Below are 19,676 nucleotides of genomic sequence, written 5' to 3' on the forward strand. Positions count from 1 at the left end.
TGTTTGAGGCCTGGTCAAACATTCAAAGCATGAACACTCAAGACATGCCTCTTCAAACACCTGAAGCGCACCCTGGTAATTTTGGACATCTGCCATAGACTTTGTATGTAAACCATAGACTGTAGATATAAATGGACATAGCTAACACTGTAGCTGGTGCATTCCAAATAGAGAGTTCACATGCTGGTGCTTACGGCACCACGGTGCTTCTTCTAACCCTGGCTCTCATTGACTTACACTGGAATATTGTTGCCCCTCTCTCTGTAGAGGGCTGCTGTGAGCTTTGTCATTTTTGAAAAAAGAGTCACAAATTTAAGAAAAGTGCACAAGGGGATGTAGATTGATATTCAGACCTGAATTGATATTCAGGTTAAAAACTTTGCACACAAAAAGATAAATGAAAGTAAAAAGTAGAATGTGCAATTGTGCAAAAACAATGAGAAACTGTACAGTATTATATCTGCAGCAAAACTGATATGTTTGCCCCTGCTGCTGTTTCTACCACTGAATGCCTGCAAAAGTAGTCCACAGCCACATACAAAAACCTATGATGGTAGATGACTAAATGTGGCTGTGAATTGTTTAACTGGTAGCCTAAGTAATAAATAATTAAGTTTCTACTTCTGTACAGTGTTATCTTTTAAAAGTCCTTGATAAAGATTTTTAGATTGTCTGTCATTAAACCATCACTGTTTAAACTCTAACGGAGTGTGTGGAGTTTATGAGAGATTAAAGTCTTCTCAATGCAGAATTTTAAGTGGATCTAAAGACTGCAGTTAAATGCTCGTCTTTTATGAAAAACGTGTGACAGCCCAAAGTCCAAAGCATCTCAGGTAAAGCCAGTTTTTATTACTCCTAAAGAATTCAAAACAACACATAATTATTTTCCCTTTGTGAATTTAAAGCATTTTATGGCCTATTATGTACGTAATAGCACTGGGTTTATTGGTCACAAACCCTGGTATAACTACTATGCTCTATGCACGTCCCTCCCTCCTGAACTCCAGCCTCTGTCATGGTCGCAAGATGTTAGGCCCTGAGTGGACAGTATTTAGGTCCACTAAGGCTAGTGTAGGTTGTGATTTTAGCGTCTGTAGCTCAGTGCTGGGCTGTCCTCAGCGTTTATGGTGGCTCTCCACAAAGAAGTTACCTCAGTATGTCACTATGGTTTATTATGTGTCTCCTTGTCAAATGCATTGTTTGTATTGTGTTAAATGTAACCTACTGTATTTAGGCTCCTGCTGGCAGGATCTGTGATCCTTGGTTGTGCCCTGTGGGTGAGAAAGGCAAGGCAAGTTTATTTGTATAGCACAATTCGTACACAAAGTAATTCAAAGTGCTTTACAGAATAAGAAATACATTAAAATCATAATAAAAAACAAATCAAAACATAAATAATCATGAAGATTAAAATTAAAAAAGAGAGACATAAATTGGAGAGAAGAGTGTGGAATGAAAACCTTTCAGTTATATGCACAGTTAAACAGAAATGTTTTGAGCCTGGATTTAAACAGCGTCACAGAAGAGTCTGTCTCACATGTTCAGGAAGACTGTTCCAGGTTTTAGCTGCATGAACCTGAAACGCTGACTCCCCTTGTTTAGTCCTGACTCTGGGCACCAGCAGGAGGCTGGTCCCTGAGGTCCTCCAGAGTTCATATGACACTAACATGTCACAGATGTACTTTGGTGCTCGGCCATGGAGAGACTTGTACACAAGCAGAGCTGCTTTAAAGTCTATTCTCTGAGGCACAGGAAGCCAGTGCAGAGACCTGAGCACAGGACTTATGTGCTCGTACTTCCTAGTTCGAGTAAGGACCCGAGCTGCAGCATTCTGGATGTTCTGCAGCGTCTCACAGCTCGTTTGGAGAGATCAGTGAGCAGACCATTACAGTAGTCTAACCTACTGGAGACAAACACATGGATAAGTTTCTCCAAGTCTACTTTAGACAGTAAACCTTTGATTTTTGCTATGTTTTTTAGATGGTAAAAGGCTGCCGATGTTATTGATTTGATGTGGCTGTTAAAGTTCAAGTCTGAGTCCATTATTACCCGTAGATTTCTTGCCTGATTTGAAGGTTTTAGAGAGAGAGACTGGAGGTGACTGCTGACACTGTCCCTTTGTTTCTGTGGACCAAACACTATGACTTCAGTCTTGTCAGAGTTTAGCTGGAGAAAGTTGTTTTGCATCCACACACTGATCTGTTGGATGCAGTGACAAAGTGAGTCCACTGGTCCATAGTCTCCTGCTGCCAGAGAGACGTAGATCTGAGTGTCATCTGCATAATTGTGGTAGGACACATTATTGCTGCTTATTAACTGGCCTAATGGCAGCATGTAGAGATTGAACAACAGGGGGCCCAGGATTGACCCCTGAGGCACCCCACAGGTCAGGCCCATGTGATCTGAGACACAGTTTCCAATTTCAACAAAATACTTCCTGTCTTCTAGATAGGACTTGAACCAGTTTAGTACAGTACCAGAGATGCCCACCCAGTCCTCTAGTCTCTGTAAGAGGATCCCATGATCGACAGTGTCGAAAGCAGCACTCAGATCTAACAGTATCAAGACTGAGACTTTGCCTGCATCAGTGTTCAGGCGGATGTCATTTGTCACCTTGATAAGAGCAGTCTCAGTGCTGTGGTGGGCTCTAAAACCTGACTGGAAAACATTAAAGGAGTTGTTAATTTGGAGAAAGTTCGTAAACTGTTGGTAAACAGCTTTTTCAAGGACTTTGCCAAAAAACAGCAGATTTGAGATGGGTCGGAAATTGTTCAGTACTGTTGCATCAAGACTGCTCTTCTTTAGGAGAGGCTTAATGACCGCAGTTTTCAACGCGTTTGGGAATGTTCCAGATTAAAGTGACATGTTAACTATGTGAGTGAGTGGTGAAAGTAAACTGTTGAGGACGGACTTTAGAAATCTAGTGGGTAACATGTCCAGGCAGCAAGTAGATGAACTCAGACTGGTAACGATCTCTAAAACAGTTTTGTCAGTTACAGGTGCAAAGTGATTCAGCTCTAAGTGTCTCTGTGGCTGCATGCTTGTTATTTGTGTTGTGGAATTGATGGCATTTTTGATGCCCTGAACTTTGTCATTAAAGAAAACTGCAAACTCATTACATTTAGATGTGGAAATTAGTTCTAGTGGCAGTGGAGCTGGAAGGTTTGTTAATCTGTTCACTGTTGCAAACAGGACACGAGAGTTGTTACTGCAACTCTCAATAATGTCCGAAAAATACTTCTCTCTTGTTTTACTCAAAGTGTAGTTGCACATATGCATTGTTCCTCTGTAAATCTCATAATGAACCTGGAGGTTTGACTTGCGCCATTTCCGCTCAGCCTTCCGGCACTCCCTTTTCTGTGCTCTGACTGAGTCATCATTCCTCCACGGAGCTTTTTGTCTATCTTTAACCATTTTAACCTTTATCGGGGCGATCGCATCCAGAACATTCAAAACACTCAAAGTCACAGAGTTCAACACATCATCAACATTAGAACATGAGGCAATTTAAAAATTTATCATTTCCATGAACAGTGCACCTGTGTTATCATTTATGTGTCTTCTTCGAACAACTGTAGGAGCAGCCGGTGGTTTGGGAATAACAGACAGGTCAAAGAAGACACAGAAATGATCAGACAGAGCAACATCAACCACACTGACATTTGAAATATTTACACCCTTTGTAATGAGCAGGTCCAGAGTGTGCCCTCTGTTGTGTGTGGGCTCACTCACATGCTGAGTCAGACCAAAAGTTTCAAGGACAACACTAAGCTCTTTGGCATTTTTGTCACACACATTATCCACATGTACATTAAAATCACCTGTAATGACTAAACCATCAAAGTCTGTGCAAACAACTGAAAGCATCTCAGTAAAATCATCAATAAAACTTTGACAGTGCTGAGGAGGTTTGTATATGACGATGTAGAGTATGGACGGTGATTTTTTTAGCTCCATTTTGAAGGAAACATACTCAAATGATGAAAACAATCCAAATGACAACCTATGTGTAACCAAATGATCTCTAAAAAATGCACACACTCCTCCACCCTTTTTATTTGCTCGTATTTCAGATTCAAATTTGAAGTTGGGAGGGGTTGATTCCACTAGCACTGCACGACCTGTGTTTTTGTCAAGCCATGTTTCAGTTAAAAACATAAAGTCAAGATTAAAAGAAGAAATAAAATCATGAATTAGAAATGATTTGTTACATAAAGATCTGACATTGAGCACAGCAAGTTTCTGATTAGTTTCAGTAGGACTGGATGTTATCTTCTTACAGGGAATGTGAACTAAATGTCTCTGATTAGACAGTCTAACTGTCCTTCTTTTAATCCGTCTACGTGTTGTAACTGGAGATACAGCTCCATCGCAGGGCCCCAGCCTGATATTACCTTTATCATGACTGTATGTCCTGGGACAGCAGAGGCCCTGTGCGTCCTAGCTCTTGGTGATAACAGCTCTGGGGAAAGGCGGGGGAGGGCGAGCATGGGAGAGTTTGGGTGAGTGACCAGGTGAGGGACCAGGTGAGGGCCGAGGAGGTGGCCGAGGAGGTGGAATAGGGGAGGTTTGGGTGAGGGACCAGGTAAGGACTGAGGAGGTGGAGTAGGGGGAGGTTTGGGTGAGGGGAGAGCTGAGAGACTCTCTGGTGGTGAAACAGGCACAGTTTTCGTCCCTTCGGCCTTCATCAGGGCAAACTGCTCCTTCTCCTTCTCAGCACGGATTCTCTGCTGCTCAGCCCTCTCAGCACGACGCTTCTCCTGTAGCACGGCAATACAAACACATGGTCTCATAGTTCACACAAGATGAAGCCCTGATGAAGGCCGAAGGGCCAAAATGCGTTGGCGTATTTTAACTTTATCTGCCATGTGGTATTAAAGGCTTTTAATTATTTTGTACTTTTTGAGTGCCTCAGCTTTTTTCCTACTCTTCTTCTGCATGTTCTGTCTCATAGTGGACTAAAAATCCAACAATTCCAGACACTATGCTGACCTCAGATGATGTTGCACTGACTGGCTTGAAACAGTGATTATCTCTGGTATCTGGTACTGCAAGTGCATTTGCAAATCTACTTTCCAGCTTGTCAGCCATGGACTTCACATGCTCATGCCATCTTGACACAGCAACACCACACTTAGAACATCTCATGGCAAACAACATGCGCACATTACTGATGACTGACTTTAACCCACCACATTGTATATGTTTTTGTTAGTTAATAAAAATATATAACCCCTCGCCTCCCTCTTTTTGTTGCGCAGTTTCTTTGTTTCATTGCGCAGGATCGTAACAGACACGTTTCTGTTTCTATATTTAAGGACTACATATAAGTTATACTTCAAGTATAGTTTATGAAGACTGAAATTAAACATTTTGTTGAGTTTAAGCTGTGTGTCATGAAATCAGAGCATTTTCTTAGCTTCTGAAAGTGCCTTCATAGTCCATGAATGCTATGCATGTATGCAGACACCGCATTTTCAAAAATTCATTTTGCAAAAATTCATTTTGCAAAAATAAGGCAGAACACCATCACATATTTTGGATATGTTAAAAACAGACATCTAGTCTTCCTAAATTTTTGAGCAAATTCAATCCCCCAGAAATCTGTGATAAATCAAAAGCACATGTGTAAAATTTCATATTCTACAAGTACTTTTTATGTTTCGTATTCTACAAGTAATTTTAAGGACCTACCTTAAATAGTTTTTTAGATACAGCATCTGAAAGTGGCTCCTTGGACAACTCTGCTCAAAGCAGGGCAGGGGAGAGTTGACAGAATAATTTATAAAGAGTTGGGAGTGAAAATTTTAGACTTTTCCTATTGGAAAGTGTGTGAACCTCCTATAATTTTTTCAGTCAAATATGAGATGGTCTGGCGGGGGCATTCGGAGATTTGGTGTGAAATTACCCATAGCTCTTTTCCCAACTCTCAAAGTTGCTTAATAATTTTGTGCATTATTCATTCACTCCATACTCGGTGGTGGAACTAATACTGTAGCCACAGCTGCCCTGAAGTAGACTGACAGAAGAGAGACTGCCAATCTGTGCCATTGGCCCTTCTGACCATCACTAACACTAACACTGCCTTGCCTAAGGACACAAGAACAGTTTTTGCCACTGGTGCCCCACTGTGGCTCATGGAATAATCAATGGTCTCCCACCCAAGTATTAATCATGTGCGGCGTTGCTTAACTTCTGAGATCAGGTTTTGACAAAGTCAAATAAAAGTACAGTTTATCTGTTCAAGGTCCAGCTTAGTCAGTTCTTTATGGCCAGACAGTGTTTAAACAAAGTAAAACATTTGTGGACTTAATTAAATAAAGCAGGCTTATATCTGGGTTCTCCTTCAGTATAAGCAGCCAATTTCTTGCTTTTATCTCCGCCATTATGATGGTCCTGCCTACAGTACACACAAAAAAGATATTGAGTGCACTTACTGATTCAAAGTGCTTCAGAGGGTTGTCAAGACTTAAATTGACTGCGTTCCCTAAAAATGCAAGAGCGAAGGGTCCAGGAGGGAAGTTTTTGGGCTGCCGAGACCTGAATAGAATAAATAAAGAAGCAGAGACATATCCATACGAGTAGCATAGACACAAACATGGTGAAAGCAGAGAGCAAACAGGGACAAGAGTTTTCGTTAGCCCTGCCTCCTGTGATAGTGGACTTTACTTTAAGATATAAAGTAGAGAATGAATAGAGAATGTATTTGTCATACCAAACACACTAAAGCCCTAAGAGTTTGGCTTGCCAAGTTTGGAGATAATGCATGGCACAATTAATTTCTCAAACTCACTCAAATTATATCACACAACAAACACAAGTTCTATGCAGTTAATGAATGACCACAGTGCACACCTGTCTGTACTTGTCTGACCTAGTCTTTCCTGGAAAGAGTACTGAAAATGTTTAGTCAAATAAATACAGTTACACGAGTTCATATATAGGTACAAGTACTGCTGCAAAACTTGTAAAAGTAAAAAAACGTATGCATGAAAAATACTCTTCAAGAGTATAGTCACCTATTCTGTTTTAACACAGTTTCATAAGGATTTTAGATTACGCTTTTAACTTGACCAATCAAGAAGGTAAAACAGAGTTTAGTAATTTAAAACCCCAATTTTCAGTTCTTCAATCCAGTTAAGTTTATGTATTCAGACATCTCAAAGAGGCTACAGTAAAACAAATAATGTACATAAGAGTCTTGAAAATAAATACGCAGAAGTGTAAGATTAGTGTTGCTGCTAATACTTTAATCACAACATACTGTTCAATCCACAATGCCCATAGCCAATATAACAATTAGGATATACATCATATAATATACATATGCTGCTATCAGAATTCACTTCAGCATAAGTGTTTATAATATTCCTCTTAAGGTTGTCTAGTGTTCTTAGGTCTTTTAATTTCAGGTCCAACTTATTCCATACATTTACCCCACCAACAGAAAATAATGCTGCTTTATATTTGTCCTTACATTTGTTTTTTCATGCTTTGTCTGTGCTGTTATATGTGTGAAGGTTTAGAAAGGAATGTCAACTACAAAAAAAAGAACAGGTTTAGAAATCAGTTACCTCAAATATCCACTCACTTACAGTGACATGATTATTTGTAAGAAGTTACTTTCCACCCTGCCTACAGTCACCACTTATCATCTGAAAATATCTCAGTCCCAATGACTGGGGGTCTGCCTGTGCTAATTATTGTGAAAAACTTTTTAAATTATAAAGTAAAGGCTTTAAAATGGCAAACAACATGTAACCATTCAGTCTTTATTACCCAGTTTGTTGTTTTAAAATAAGCTCAGGTGCACTATGCAACTTTTTTGGTGGAAGGGCTGTCACGTGTTTCCATGGGGATTGCTTTGCCTAGAATGTTCCACACAATAATCAAGCATTAATGAATAAAAGCTTGATTAATATTTAATGCAAAGCATTAACATCTCCATTGAGGCAAAACATGGCAGAGACATGTGGGCAATGTAAAGTTAATAAACTGCCCTAGAATGCACTTCTGTACTGACATTGGTTTTTGAGCATTTAAATGTGCAATATTTAACTTTTCTGTTCTCCTTGCCAGGAATGTTCCACTGCATGGCATTATGATTAATCTTGCCTTTATTCAATTACATTATTTATTATTATATTATCATTTAGTTAGTTAGATATATAAAAAAAACATTCATACTGTTAGCGTGGTGGCAAGCAGAGACAAGCAGCTGATAAGCCGTCAACCAAAAAAGCTTCAGTGCTCCTTTTAGGTGACGTGGTAATAAATCAACATGAAAGACATTTAACATTATAAACACAATTGTCAAATTACAACGTAAATTTTCATTATAAGCATTTAGGCTTTGAAATGTGTTTTTGTGAGTATCAGAAAAACAGATGCCAGGGTAATGAGAGTGATAGCAAAGTTGAGTGGTTGATACAACAACCATAACACCGTATAAGTGAATGAGAAGTTCTTGTGGTCAGTAAAAACCATGTGGAACAAATGACTGTAAAATTACGCGTCTAAAAATACTGAACTTTATTGATTTCTGAATAACAACAGATCTACAGACATGGCTTGAAGAGTCACACTTTATTTACAAAAATACTGAGAACCAAACAGTCGAGGCGAGGAAGCGAGACAACAACATTCCCTACAACAACATTAGTAACATTAGCAGCTAAATGCTCTGTTGGCATGTGTGTTGGGAGTGGACTGGAGTTTGCAGGGTGAACCTCAGCTCTACGGGCTTCTTCGGCGCTTCGACCTTCGCCACTGTATGCGGTGCTTTATCAGGCGTGTGTTCAAGATGATCGCGTTTGGTTTCTGAAGATGAGAGGGGACTTCCTGTTTACTTTCTGCGGCGGGCAGCAGCTCCCTTCTTGCTGCTGTAATACAGAAAGATGAGGAAAAAGCAAGTCAAATATGAAAAATATTGTGAAAATTACATGTTGGGTTTCACATAAACGTGTTGAAGAGCACATCGCTCTGGTGGTGACTAATTTGAAAAGAATAACTGATAAAATAAACAAGTGCATACTGAACGTAAATCTATGACTGAAACACAATACTCTATAATCTGTCACAATAACATTCAAAGGGGCACTAATACAAATACATTACACAATAAATTACAACCTAAAATATTCAGTAAGGAAGGATTATAAACCATGTCTCATATAAATTACTTAACAGAATTTGAACATGCAATGCAACATAAAATCACAACTTTGGCCCACAAGTTCAGCTCATGCAGGACTTACCTGTATAAATCAACATATTACACAGTCCACATAGTCTTTAATGTTACTGATATGATGAGTAATAACACAAGATGTTTGCAAAATCCAATACATTTTTCATCAGAGCATTGACACATTGGAGCTTTAGTCATTAAAGAAGACCATGACATCTGTAGACTTAAACACATTTTAATTTAGAGTTACATGTTGAAGTTAAAACTCCAATTATCAATTACACATAAAATTGGTCAGTATGGTTTTGGACAATATAATAAAGATATAGAAGTGGAGATAGTCATTTTGTTAAAGTTAGAAATTGAAGTAAATCAGCTGTCCTTGTCTTTCTTAAGTAGTGTTTTGGTTTGTAAGATGAATTAGGTTAACTCAAAACTGGAGTTAAATGTAGCGATTATTGGTGGTCAGTGAACGCAGCATGGACCGCACTGTACTTACTGCTTCTGCCACTCATCAATGCGCTTCCTGTATGTGAGCACCTGAAAATGACACAGCAGCCATTTTAACACCTGGCATAGTGTTACCTCAGTGACGTGGAAACTCGCCTGTTTCTTGACGGACTGGATATTGGTCTCCTAGTGCATTGTGGGAAAGCAAGATTCACAAACAAATGCTGCGTTAGCTTGAAGCCAGAGCTATAGCTTACTTACCTGCACAACCAGACTCACACCACTCTTTTAATATTTTTGAAGAAATTATAGTTTCATCAGGGCTCTTTTAACTGAACTGGAATGTATAGTAAATTTGTTGCAATATTTCAGTGCTAAAAGGAATCTGAAGTGCCTGAAGTGTTAGTTATGTGTGTGTTGATATGAGGGTAACTATGTGGGTAACTGCATTTACTTATTGACTAAACGTGCATAAAGAATTGATCAAAACAGCCGCTTGTACAGCTGTTTGTCTTTAACTTAACAAATGCAGTAAATAAGTATAGTAAATACTGCCTTAAATGTTGAGCCTTAATATTACAGTTAATATCTGACTTGTAAAACAACCCTACACCTGGAGAGCAGTGGTGCATTGGTTGTCTTCTGGGTTGCGGGCTCCTACATGCTAACTTCTCTAGCCTCATGCAGCGAGCCGTTGCTGTACAAACTGCTCTGCTCTACTTACAATTTACTGAGCTCCTCCACTCTCTTACGCAGGGTTGTAACCTGGGAATCAAAGAGCACATTCACCATTGAAATATAAGGTAGTAAACAATGCTGGACCAATCAGAGGAAGCCATCTCGAGGAAGCTATAGGAGGGAAAAAAATTTTAGTAAAATGTGCAATGTCCAAAACCTATAAGTGAAAAGGTCATTTAGTGTCAAAGAAAATAAGATTTGTTATGTTATGTTGAGATGAAAGATGAAAATGAGATGTTAGGTGACATTTATAAAAATACATTTTAGTATTCATATTACTACAGAGAATGGGTTAGGTTATGTAATTTTACCACAATTGCTGTAACGCCTTTCCGTTTCAACAAACTAGGAGTAAAAAATAGAACACGTTAAAAAAGTAGACCATATTTCCATCATTCTATTATATATGGGAACATACATGTGTTTCAGCAATGCGCCACGCTGTAAAATTACTTTTGATATTTTGAAATGATATTTGTTATGGCTAGTTAAGACTTGTGATTAAACATAATTGGGCATCCTCACCTCATATTTCTGCCTCTTCAGTCTCTCCATGTGGTCGAACTTCTCGGACTCCAGCTGACGCATCCAGTCATACAGCTCATTGATCTTGTCCCTGTTTCACAAATAATATACAGCACATTAGAGCACAGGCCACATATAAAGAAGTATCATAAATATATATGGGTCCGTACTTCAGTTTGTCCTCGTTCAGGTGGTCAATGTTGAGGGCCTTGCGTCTGGCGGCCAGGATCTTCTTCTTCTTCTCTCTCTCAGTCTCTTTCTTGCCTCCTCTCTTCTGGTCAGCCTGTTTGGAAATGGTAAAGTTAATACAAATAATACGGCAATATGTTTTATATGAATTTATTACATTTTTGTATTGGACTGCTAATTTCTCATTTAATTATTGTCTGTTAACAAAGTAAATGGGTGGATACATATGTATCTCCAATTATCAATTACCTTTGTTCCTGACCAGATCATTAATGATTTTAAATTACATAATCTCAATCTCAAGTAAAATTTAAATAAATGCACAGTCCTACACCATAATGACACTATTCCTTACCATGCTATTTCCACCCCTTACCCATGCCATTACTGTATTGTAAAGTGAAGTGCTCCCCAATCACTTGTGTATTCATGCAGTGCTCACTCTCTGCAGATGGCTGCTGTAGTTGGAGCCCATGTTGGACAGAGCAGACTTCTTCTTGGCCTCTTCATCTGCCTTCTTCTTGGCGTCAGCCTCCTCTCTGACCCGCCTCTCCTCCTGATGGTCACATGTGGAATAAAAGTTTGAGTGACTACTGTGTGTGCATTTTTTTCCGTGTAAAATTGCGTTTAATCACGGACCTCACGTCTGGCCTGGCGCTCCTTCTCCTTCTCAGCACGGATCCTCTGCTGCTCAGCCCTCTCAGCACGACGCTTCTCCTGTAGCACAGCAATACAAACACATGGTCTCATAGTTCACACAAGAAAAAAGTCTACTGTTTGTGAAAAGTATTATTTAATAGGTCTAGTATTTGATATTATGTTTTAGGTGGTATGCAAATGAGACTGCACCACAAAATCTGCAGTTACTAACACTTTTTTCCCCATTAACCTATTATTCTTGTTACTAACCACCATGACTGTATGCATGACTGTATGCCATTTCAATCCAAAATGTATATTGCCACAGATTTCCTTAATAGTCTATTCACATTTGATTTTAAAGAATACATTTGTGAGAATCTGTAAACTCACGATTCTCTCCTTGAGGGCGATGAGCTCCTCCTCTTCCTTCTTCCTGCATTCAAAGTGCTGGTCGATAAGGGCCTGCAGCTCAATCAGATCCTTGTTCTGACGTTTCTTCTGGATGTCCTGTACCACATAACCACAAGCCATGTCATATCCTGCCACACTGACTCAAAAAAATGGATTTAAGTTTAAATATATATGCAATATACATACATCAAAGTCCACTTTCTCACCATCTGGGATTTTGGGAGCGCTAGGCCTAAGAAACAGTTAAAATACTTGAGTCTAGTTGTACAAAATACATTTGAATATATTAAGAAAGGTATTTAAATCTTTGTTACTAATATAAATGGGACTTACTTGAACTTTGGCTTCTCCTCTGCAAGTTAAAAATGAAGAAGGGACAAGTACATGTTTTGGGGTTAGAAACACTGGAGATTATTGCATTTCTGTCAGTAATTATACTTTAATAAAGTTACATAGCAAAACATGTTTTTCAAAGTTATGGTTAGAAAAAGATCAACTAGAAAACAGTCAAAAAAGATATTAAAAAAGAAGAGTTTTAACAGGATAAGGATAAATCATCTTGCTGTGAGTGAAGTTATGGTCTGAGTCCTGTTAAGTTGTGGTTTTAGATTTCTCCCTGTGTCCATTGTATTGCTTAATGGTTTTGTTGGCTTGACCCCAAATCAACAAGCAAGACAAGGAAATATAGTGTATTGTTTCTCGGAAGAACCAGATTCCTGCGGTACATGCCATGCGGGCATAGCATGTGGCAGAGTTTAGCGGTGGGGTCGCTGCAGTGAAGCACATGTTAGCGTCAATATTCTTTCACCCTTTTCTTTTACTCAAAGATAATTGTAAATTGTATTTTTAGTAAATATTTAAATTCTCCAATTGCGCTCCTAGAGTTGGACAAACAGATAAAATTTGGACAGACATTTTGTGAACAGCAGGCGTTCCCCAGCCCAGTACAGTACAGACGTAGACCAGGACAGTATGGTCCCCCAAAAATCAGAGTCTCATTAGAGATCAACATACCTTCCTCTTCAAGGGCCTCTGCATGCAGCAAGCATCGAGAACAGAGCAGAATACAAGAGTTAGCAGGCACACAAGCTGACACGCAGCTCTACAGTCACATGGATACGCTACTCAGATAGTTGCCAAGTTCAACGGTGGCAAACAAACTGTTTGCTAATCATTGCACACATTATAATGAACAAAGACATTATACATAAGTATGTATAAATAGTGTTAGAACTAGCAACTATTTGAGATACTAAATACTGTATAGTGGTAGACTACAGCAAAGTGACTAAAATAGTTGTTTCCACAGGCTATAGGATGATTTACAGAGTCAGAAAGGTACACCCAGACAGCATGTGGATGCAATAGAGTCAGAGGCCAAGCCCAGAAACGGACAGAAGTGAAAAATACAGTTTTAAAACATCTTAGTCTGACTGATCTAATGCCATGCTAGGGCACCTCTGTCTGCTGTAACAAAGGTAATCAAAGCCAAACCAGAAGAGGTCAGCTGACATGTACTCCATGAACAGCCAGTACATGTTCACAGATATAGTTAGCGTCAGACACTGAAGGAGGCCAACATTGGGAATTTAACTGTAGGCTGCCTATTTAAATACATTTGTACCACAAGTATGTACCTGGCCTCAGTAAACCATTAGCATACAGAGGTGGCATGAGCTATATTTAAGCATAGGCAAATTAGTGGACTAGAGCTATGTTTTACATTGAACAAGACATTATTGCAGTGCATTACAAAGACACCAAGCAGCCACACTGTATGCTAACTAGTAGGGCAACAATTGGCATAGATAGGATTTAAATGCATATATGATGTTCAACATTATAGTTTGATATGGTTCTCATATAGGCAAAAGGGGCCTGTGTCACATTTCCACAAAGGTAAGAAGTTCATTTTAATTTATAAGCCAGACGTCTATAAATGTTCTACTTAAAGTTTTGTTGTAAAGCTTTGGCCTTATGATTAGTCATGCTGTAACTGTAGACTGACAGCTTTAGCTCTTGATATGAAATCATTTGTATGTCAGAGGTGAAGGGAAGGTAGCATTAGCATTAGCATTAGCAGACATGTAAACATGTGCGTCTGGAGCAGAGCGGTCTGTCTGGGTGGCTGTAGCCGGTGGAGCGCACCTGTCTGTAGGTTTAAGGATGATAGAATACCCCTCCCCTTGGTGCCACATACCTTCAGGCTCGGGCTCAGGCTCAGGCTCGGGCTCTGGTTCTGGCTCGGGTTCTACCTCTGGTTCAGGTTCTGGCTCTGGCTCTGGTTCTGGCTCTGGTTCTGGCTCTGGCTCTGCCTCGGCCTCAGGGGCCGCCTCAGGGGCCACTTCTACTTCCTCTACTACCTCCTCTTCTACAGCTAAACATGCAGCAGGCACGGGGAGGAGAGGCGTCAGAGCATTAACATGGGGGGCCATGGGGACAGAGCATTATACTTTCATGGGACAGAGCAACAGGACAGGTGTCAGACATTATGGAGGCTGCAGCAGTCTGCGGGACTACCACCAGGCGGCGCTAGAGCACGTAAAAAGCGAGCAGTTATTTCACAAGTGTAATGTCATGATAATGATGTGATGGTTTTCCGGAGAGACCAGTATAAGCGTCTTGGTCCTGACTGATATACACTATATTCTCAACTGTCTTTCAGTCGTGTTAGTGAAGAGGCATGCCACAAAGGTCGGTTTGGGGTAAGAAAAACACACGTCGAAAATGTGATTACATTAGTGCGAATAACATTTGGAGTCTGTAGGCTGTGTCTTACCATCGTATTCTTCACGTCCATCCGAGAAAAGAAGGAAAGGAGCATTACCAACAAGATCCCATTTGTACCCATTTTTGACATTTAATAGAGCAAAACCTGGGTACACTGGGATCCATGCTAAGCATACACACCACAGTCCCCAGAGCTGAAGGCACTGTTTAATGTGTAAATGTGAGCATTTACACCATTAAAGGCCTTACACTTGGCTCTAGGGGACTGTAGATTGCAGATGGTCATGCAGAGCTGCAGGTATCATTGAAAACTAGACACTGCTGTATTTTCACCTGTATTTTTCAATGCCCGTTGTAAATATAGCACTGTCTTATTGTCAATGATAGAGCCTGCAGCCATGCGTCAGCAGCATAGTAACATCCAGTATGTGCAGATTTGCTTTAAGAGAAACAGAGGAATCTGAGGAGTCAAGCCAAACCTGCAAACATACAACTGTAACCCTGTTCATACAGAATCTTTATGTAAAGGGCTGAAAACTAGATATACAGATTAAATGTAACATCACTGGAGATTAGCATGGACCTCATGGTTTTACCAAATCTTACAGAATGTTGTCTGCATTTGTGTCACAAAGAAAGGAATACTTACCCTCCACCTGATCACTGAAAGACACATTTAAAGGAAAAAATCAGTTCACAATTTCACATACCCATTTGTCCAGCTTTATGATAACAATTGTAATTTGACTTACACTTCTTCTGTGTCAGACATGGTGACAGTGGACTTTCCAACCTGAAGAGAAGAGAGAGGAGAAGAACTTAAAGTATCCCTGCTAGAAGAAAGTTAGCAGCCATTTGAGTATTTTTAGCCTGGGATTATGTTTCAAATGTCTTAAATATCTGCAGCCAACCCCACCCTGACCATACCTCACTCCAGTGGCCTTGACATATCTCCCACAACCCTTCACCTCATTAAAAATCCCCAAATAAACCAAAGCTTACAAAACCATTTACTTCAAACTCATAAGAATTCAAATAATAGTCTAAAATATCTCTCCCGATTGTTTACAATTAATTATTTAAAGACTCGGGAATATGAGCCCAGGACATGAAACCTCTACACCAATGATAAGTGAGAAGAGTAGCCAAACTTAGACATATGCCCACAGTCTGAGAGGAAGGGAAGAGGAATGATGTGGTAACCAAAAGTTAAAAAGGGGTTTAAAAAGGTCAATCTAAAGGTCAAGATAGGGCCCTATAGCCATTTAAACATATATAGGCCATAATGTGTCCATACCTTAACCTTAAAATTAAAGTTAGAAAGTCAATGTTATTGCAATAAAAATAGCAAAAAATACAAATTTATTAATGCTATCACTGTAAGACGTCATTGAGTGTCCAAAAAAGCGCTATATAAATCTGATCCATTATTATTAATATTATTATTTGCAAATATTGGTATATGATGGCCACCTACCCAGACTAACTGACAGATTAACAACCTCGGCCAAGTAGAAGTAAAATTGTTCAGAAATACATATTACAATTATATATTTAATTACTGTCATTTAAGTATTAGTTATGCACTCCTTTCACCTCCGCTAACAATGGACTGTCTCTTCAATGATAAACATACATGACCCGGGTTTATCCATAATCAGATCTGTCAGCGATTAGATGCTAGCTTAGGTGGCCATTAACGGCATTAGCGTGGGACATCAAAACTATTTCTAACGGGCAGCTGCGGAGGTCTCGGCTCCGGTTTCAGCGACTCTATGTTGGAAGATTGGGTTCCCCTTCGCCTTTGGACCACTACCCATAATTCCACCTCCATGCCCTTATCTGGTCGTGTCACCCTCACATGGATCCTTCAATCATTTTTGCATACCTCCCCACTGACTGTGAGTTAAAATAAACTCAAATTGGGTAGGAGAAGTTCAAGAGGGTGTAGGTCTCAAGTAGGCAGGTAGTTTGTGAAGTTTCTAACCGCTACACAATATGTCAACTAAGCAAAATATTCAGTGGCCTTGTTAACATTCTTGGCTTCCTTTCAAGATGATAACTTGTTGATCCATTTTCCTGTACGCACCTGCCACACCCACTCAACAATGTATTTTAACAATGTCTAAACTCTGTCTCCAGTGTAAGCCATCGTCAACAATAACTTGACAGGCGTGTCTACTGCTCACTGGCCAATTGCATAACTTATTAGGATCATCTTCTTTCTTCTCCAGTGGAAAGCCACTTCAAAGGCCTTAAGCCAATTGTAAATCCCACAGGTATGGACCGCTGGACCCCGACCAGAGCGGGCAGAGAAACAACAACAAAGTGTTCTGTGATTGCAGCTGTTGAAATCCTAAGCGCTTGTTATTTAAATGGGTCAATCTGCATAACTGGAAGACTAGACTACTATGCATACAATGTAAATAATACAAATTTTAACATTTCATATCAAAAACTCAAATTTGTCACATCAACCCAAAACTTAGCAGCTTGTTTTTAGCCATGACAGTGATTTTAACACATGCAGCTGTTGGGACACAACTTGAAGTGGGGGCAAATGCACTTGAATTCCAATAGTTTTTTCTACTCAAAGCCTACCACACTATCTAACCTGCATTGTCTATCTTTCCTTACCTCAGAAAAGCTGAAAGAAGTGAGCTCCCGTTGGCCGAGACAGGCTGTAAGGTTCTGCAAACTTACCGCGCTGATTATGTCCTTCTGTTATAGTGACATTTGATACCCTCCACAACGCCATTGGACGAAGGGGCGACTGGGGGGCACTGTCCTGGGCACGCCACCCCTCCCACTCCTCCCACCGACCACCTACCACCATTTTTTGCTGGCACTCAAAAAAGGAGATGCAAGGAGGCAAGCGTTAAGGTGGGTGCAGTCTCAAGTTTGGAGAAGGGGATAGCCAAGATGCCCCCCCCACGCACACACACGCACACGCACGCACACACACGCACACACACGCACACACACACACACACATACACACACACACCTAGGGTTGCTATTCTGGGGGTGCTGCATTAGGCAAGCACATTTCTCCAGAGAGCGAGAGGAGACTTGGGCGTCTTGGAGCAAAGCAGGTGCTGGGTTATAGAGATAAACATCTTGTACTGAATAGTGAAAGCGAAGTCCTGCTGGTTTTCTTTGTTATTATACAGCAATAGACTTACATACATTTCATTAATTTGCACTCTACAAGGAAGTGGTGAAATATATTTGTAATATTTATACATTTGTAAAGGTGCAGGATGTAACTTTTGTGGTGGAGGGTCTGTCACTTGATCGTTGCTATGACTTTGACAGTGTTCAACTCTATGGTATTAAGCTTGTCTATCTCCATGGAGTCAAACAGGGGAAACCCTGAATTTTTAAGTTAGAGGTCAGATCTGTGGAGAGGTATATTCACAGTGAGAATATATGTTTTTCAGGATATTTTTTTTAGGAATAAATAACTGCTAATGAATAAATGCAAGATGGATAAGGTTAATGCTTTACTGCAGAACACTCCAGGTAAAGCAATAACATCTCCATGGTGACAACATCTACTACAGAAAAGTTACATTGTGTATCTTTAACTCGTCAATCTTCTTTTGATTAGTAGCTCATGATTTTATCTTTCTCAGTGGTACTAGCTGTTGAAATGCTGTATATGACAACATTAGTACCCTTAAAAACAAACTAAATGTTCTAACCCTTTAGGATTAGCCTGAGTTGACTCCTCTATGTTGATGTCAATCCAAATAAGCTGTAGCAAGCATCATATAACTCACCTCTACCCCTCTTTAATATATGGGAGGCTCCTCTGGGCTGCGTTTTTCTGTAGACTGAAAGGTCTGTCTTTGTCCTCTAGAGGGCGCTACAATGACAGGGTTAAAGCAGCAGCCTGACAGTGAGTTAGCCTGACAGAGCCGAGGTGTCAGATGTTTCCAGACCAGAACCACAAATAGTCCCAGGCTATAGCCCTTTGCTTCAGGATATTGTTAAACAGTGAGCTGACCTGTCGCTGCAGTAACTGCTGAACAGCTGGGATTTCAAGGGAAGAACAAAAAGGTGCAAATGAATTAGATATTATCTAAAAATGTATTGTACTTGTTTAGTCATAAAGAGAAGAAAACCTAAATTAATCCATACCTGTAATATATAACTTAACAGCATCCGTGAGCTACGGTCCTTTGCAAAGATCTGTTCAAAAATATTTATTTATTTATGTAAAAGGTAAAATTCTATATAAAAATATGTATACATAATAATACATAAATACATAAAAATAAATAATACATAATACTGCTTTAATATGTTTATGAATGTTCGATAATTTCCATCGATTTCCTATCATAATTGTCTTTCTTTTGTTCAAATAGATAAGCATGCAACCATGAAAGAAATCATTTCTTTGTAGCCAGTATGTTTTATCCAATCAAAATGAATACTGTAGTACAGCATTTCCGATAGGCTAATACACAATGGGAGGAGTCAGCAGTGTGCCAAGCAACCTTTAAAAGAAAATGGCACACTTCAAGTGTGTGTGTCCTGCTGTGCATCAGGGTGAATAACATATAGCTCCTTGCTCTTTTTATGTGTTTAATATGGCTATGGCAATTACATGAGGTTAAACCAGATGCATTGTTTATAGTTTTATAGTACAAGTGGTAAATTTCAACACCTGTCCAAGTTCTACACAAGAATATAAATATATATTATATTTCAGACATTATGTGAGCAGTTCTGACTTGGCTTCAACCACAGTTGAACATGTAGATATCAGTCTGTAGTTTTATGTCATTTG

At 39.6% G+C, this 19,676-nt stretch overlaps 2 protein-coding genes and 1 long non-coding RNA gene across 7 annotated transcripts in view; 1 reads left to right on the plus strand and 2 right to left on the minus strand.

The window, feature by feature from the left end:
- Window positions 1-4,092: 4,092 nt before the first annotated feature.
- LOC129409513 (protein PRRC2A-like) lies at window positions 4,093-7,603 on the minus strand. The gene is made up of 3 exons (XM_055155862.1): window positions 7,596-7,603; window positions 6,438-6,540; window positions 4,093-4,760 (listed from the first exon to the last, which is right to left on the minus strand). Exons 1-3 carry the CDS (start codon window positions 7,601-7,603, stop codon window positions 4,293-4,295), a joined length of 579 nt encoding a protein of 192 aa, XP_055011837.1. The 3' UTR covers window positions 4,093-4,292.
- Window positions 7,604-8,567: 964 nt separating this feature from the next.
- Window positions 8,568-15,662, minus strand: tnnt3a (troponin T type 3a (skeletal, fast)). Of its 5 annotated transcripts, XM_020932062.2 has the most exons (13): window positions 15,628-15,662; window positions 15,525-15,538; window positions 14,346-14,522; window positions 13,160-13,177; window positions 12,479-12,497; window positions 12,332-12,377; window positions 12,125-12,241; window positions 11,732-11,809; window positions 11,535-11,648; window positions 11,074-11,186; window positions 10,904-10,994; window positions 10,365-10,405; window positions 8,568-8,882 (listed from the first exon to the last, which is right to left on the minus strand). In XM_020932062.2, exons 1-13 carry the CDS (start codon window positions 15,645-15,647, stop codon window positions 8,846-8,848), a joined length of 885 nt encoding a protein of 294 aa, XP_020787721.1. In that variant the 5' UTR covers window positions 15,648-15,662; the 3' UTR covers window positions 8,568-8,845. The 5 variants fall into 5 exon arrangements, with proteins under 5 accessions (XP_020787721.1, XP_055011514.1, XP_055011515.1 ...); XM_055155539.1 differs by lacking the exon at window positions 13,160-13,177; XM_055155540.1 differs by lacking the exons at window positions 13,160-13,177; window positions 14,346-14,522.
- The window catches only part of LOC129409447 (uncharacterized), a 30,745-nt gene continuing 25,730 nt past the window's right edge, over window positions 14,662-19,676 (plus strand). Inside the window, exons 1-2 of the long non-coding RNA XR_008632407.1 lie at window positions 14,662-14,850; window positions 17,606-17,758. This is a non-coding gene — a long non-coding RNA (uncharacterized LOC129409447). The remainder of the gene's footprint in view (window positions 14,851-17,605; window positions 17,759-19,676) is intronic.

Source organism: Boleophthalmus pectinirostris, unplaced genomic scaffold, assembly GCF_026225935.1.
Source record: "Boleophthalmus pectinirostris isolate CB_2022bp ecotype Guang Dong unplaced genomic scaffold, ASM2622593v1 HiC_scaffold_2, whole genome shotgun sequence".
NCBI classification, from domain to species: Eukaryota; Metazoa; Chordata; class Actinopteri; order Gobiiformes; family Gobiidae; genus Boleophthalmus; species Boleophthalmus pectinirostris.

Excerpts from the sequence above, each read along its gene's own strand:
- LOC129409513 (XM_055155862.1), bottom strand. Across the intron at positions 4,761-6,437 it reads CTCTGAAGCACTTTGAATCA|GAGAAGCGTCGTGCTGAGAG; the intron begins GTAAGTGCACTC and ends GCCGTGCTACAG.
- tnnt3a (XM_055155537.1), bottom strand. The coding sequence starts at position 14,580 with ATGGCCCCCCATGTTAATGCTCTGACGCCTCTCCTCCCCGTGCCTGCT. Across the intron at positions 12,242-12,331 it reads GTGAGAAAGTGGACTTTGAT|GACATCCAGAAGAAACGTCA; the intron begins GTATGTATATTG and ends TATGTGGTACAG. Across the intron at positions 11,187-11,534 it reads ACAGCAGCCATCTGCAGAGA|GCTGACCAGAAGAGAGGAGG; the intron begins GTGAGCACTGCA and ends ATTTCCAAACAG.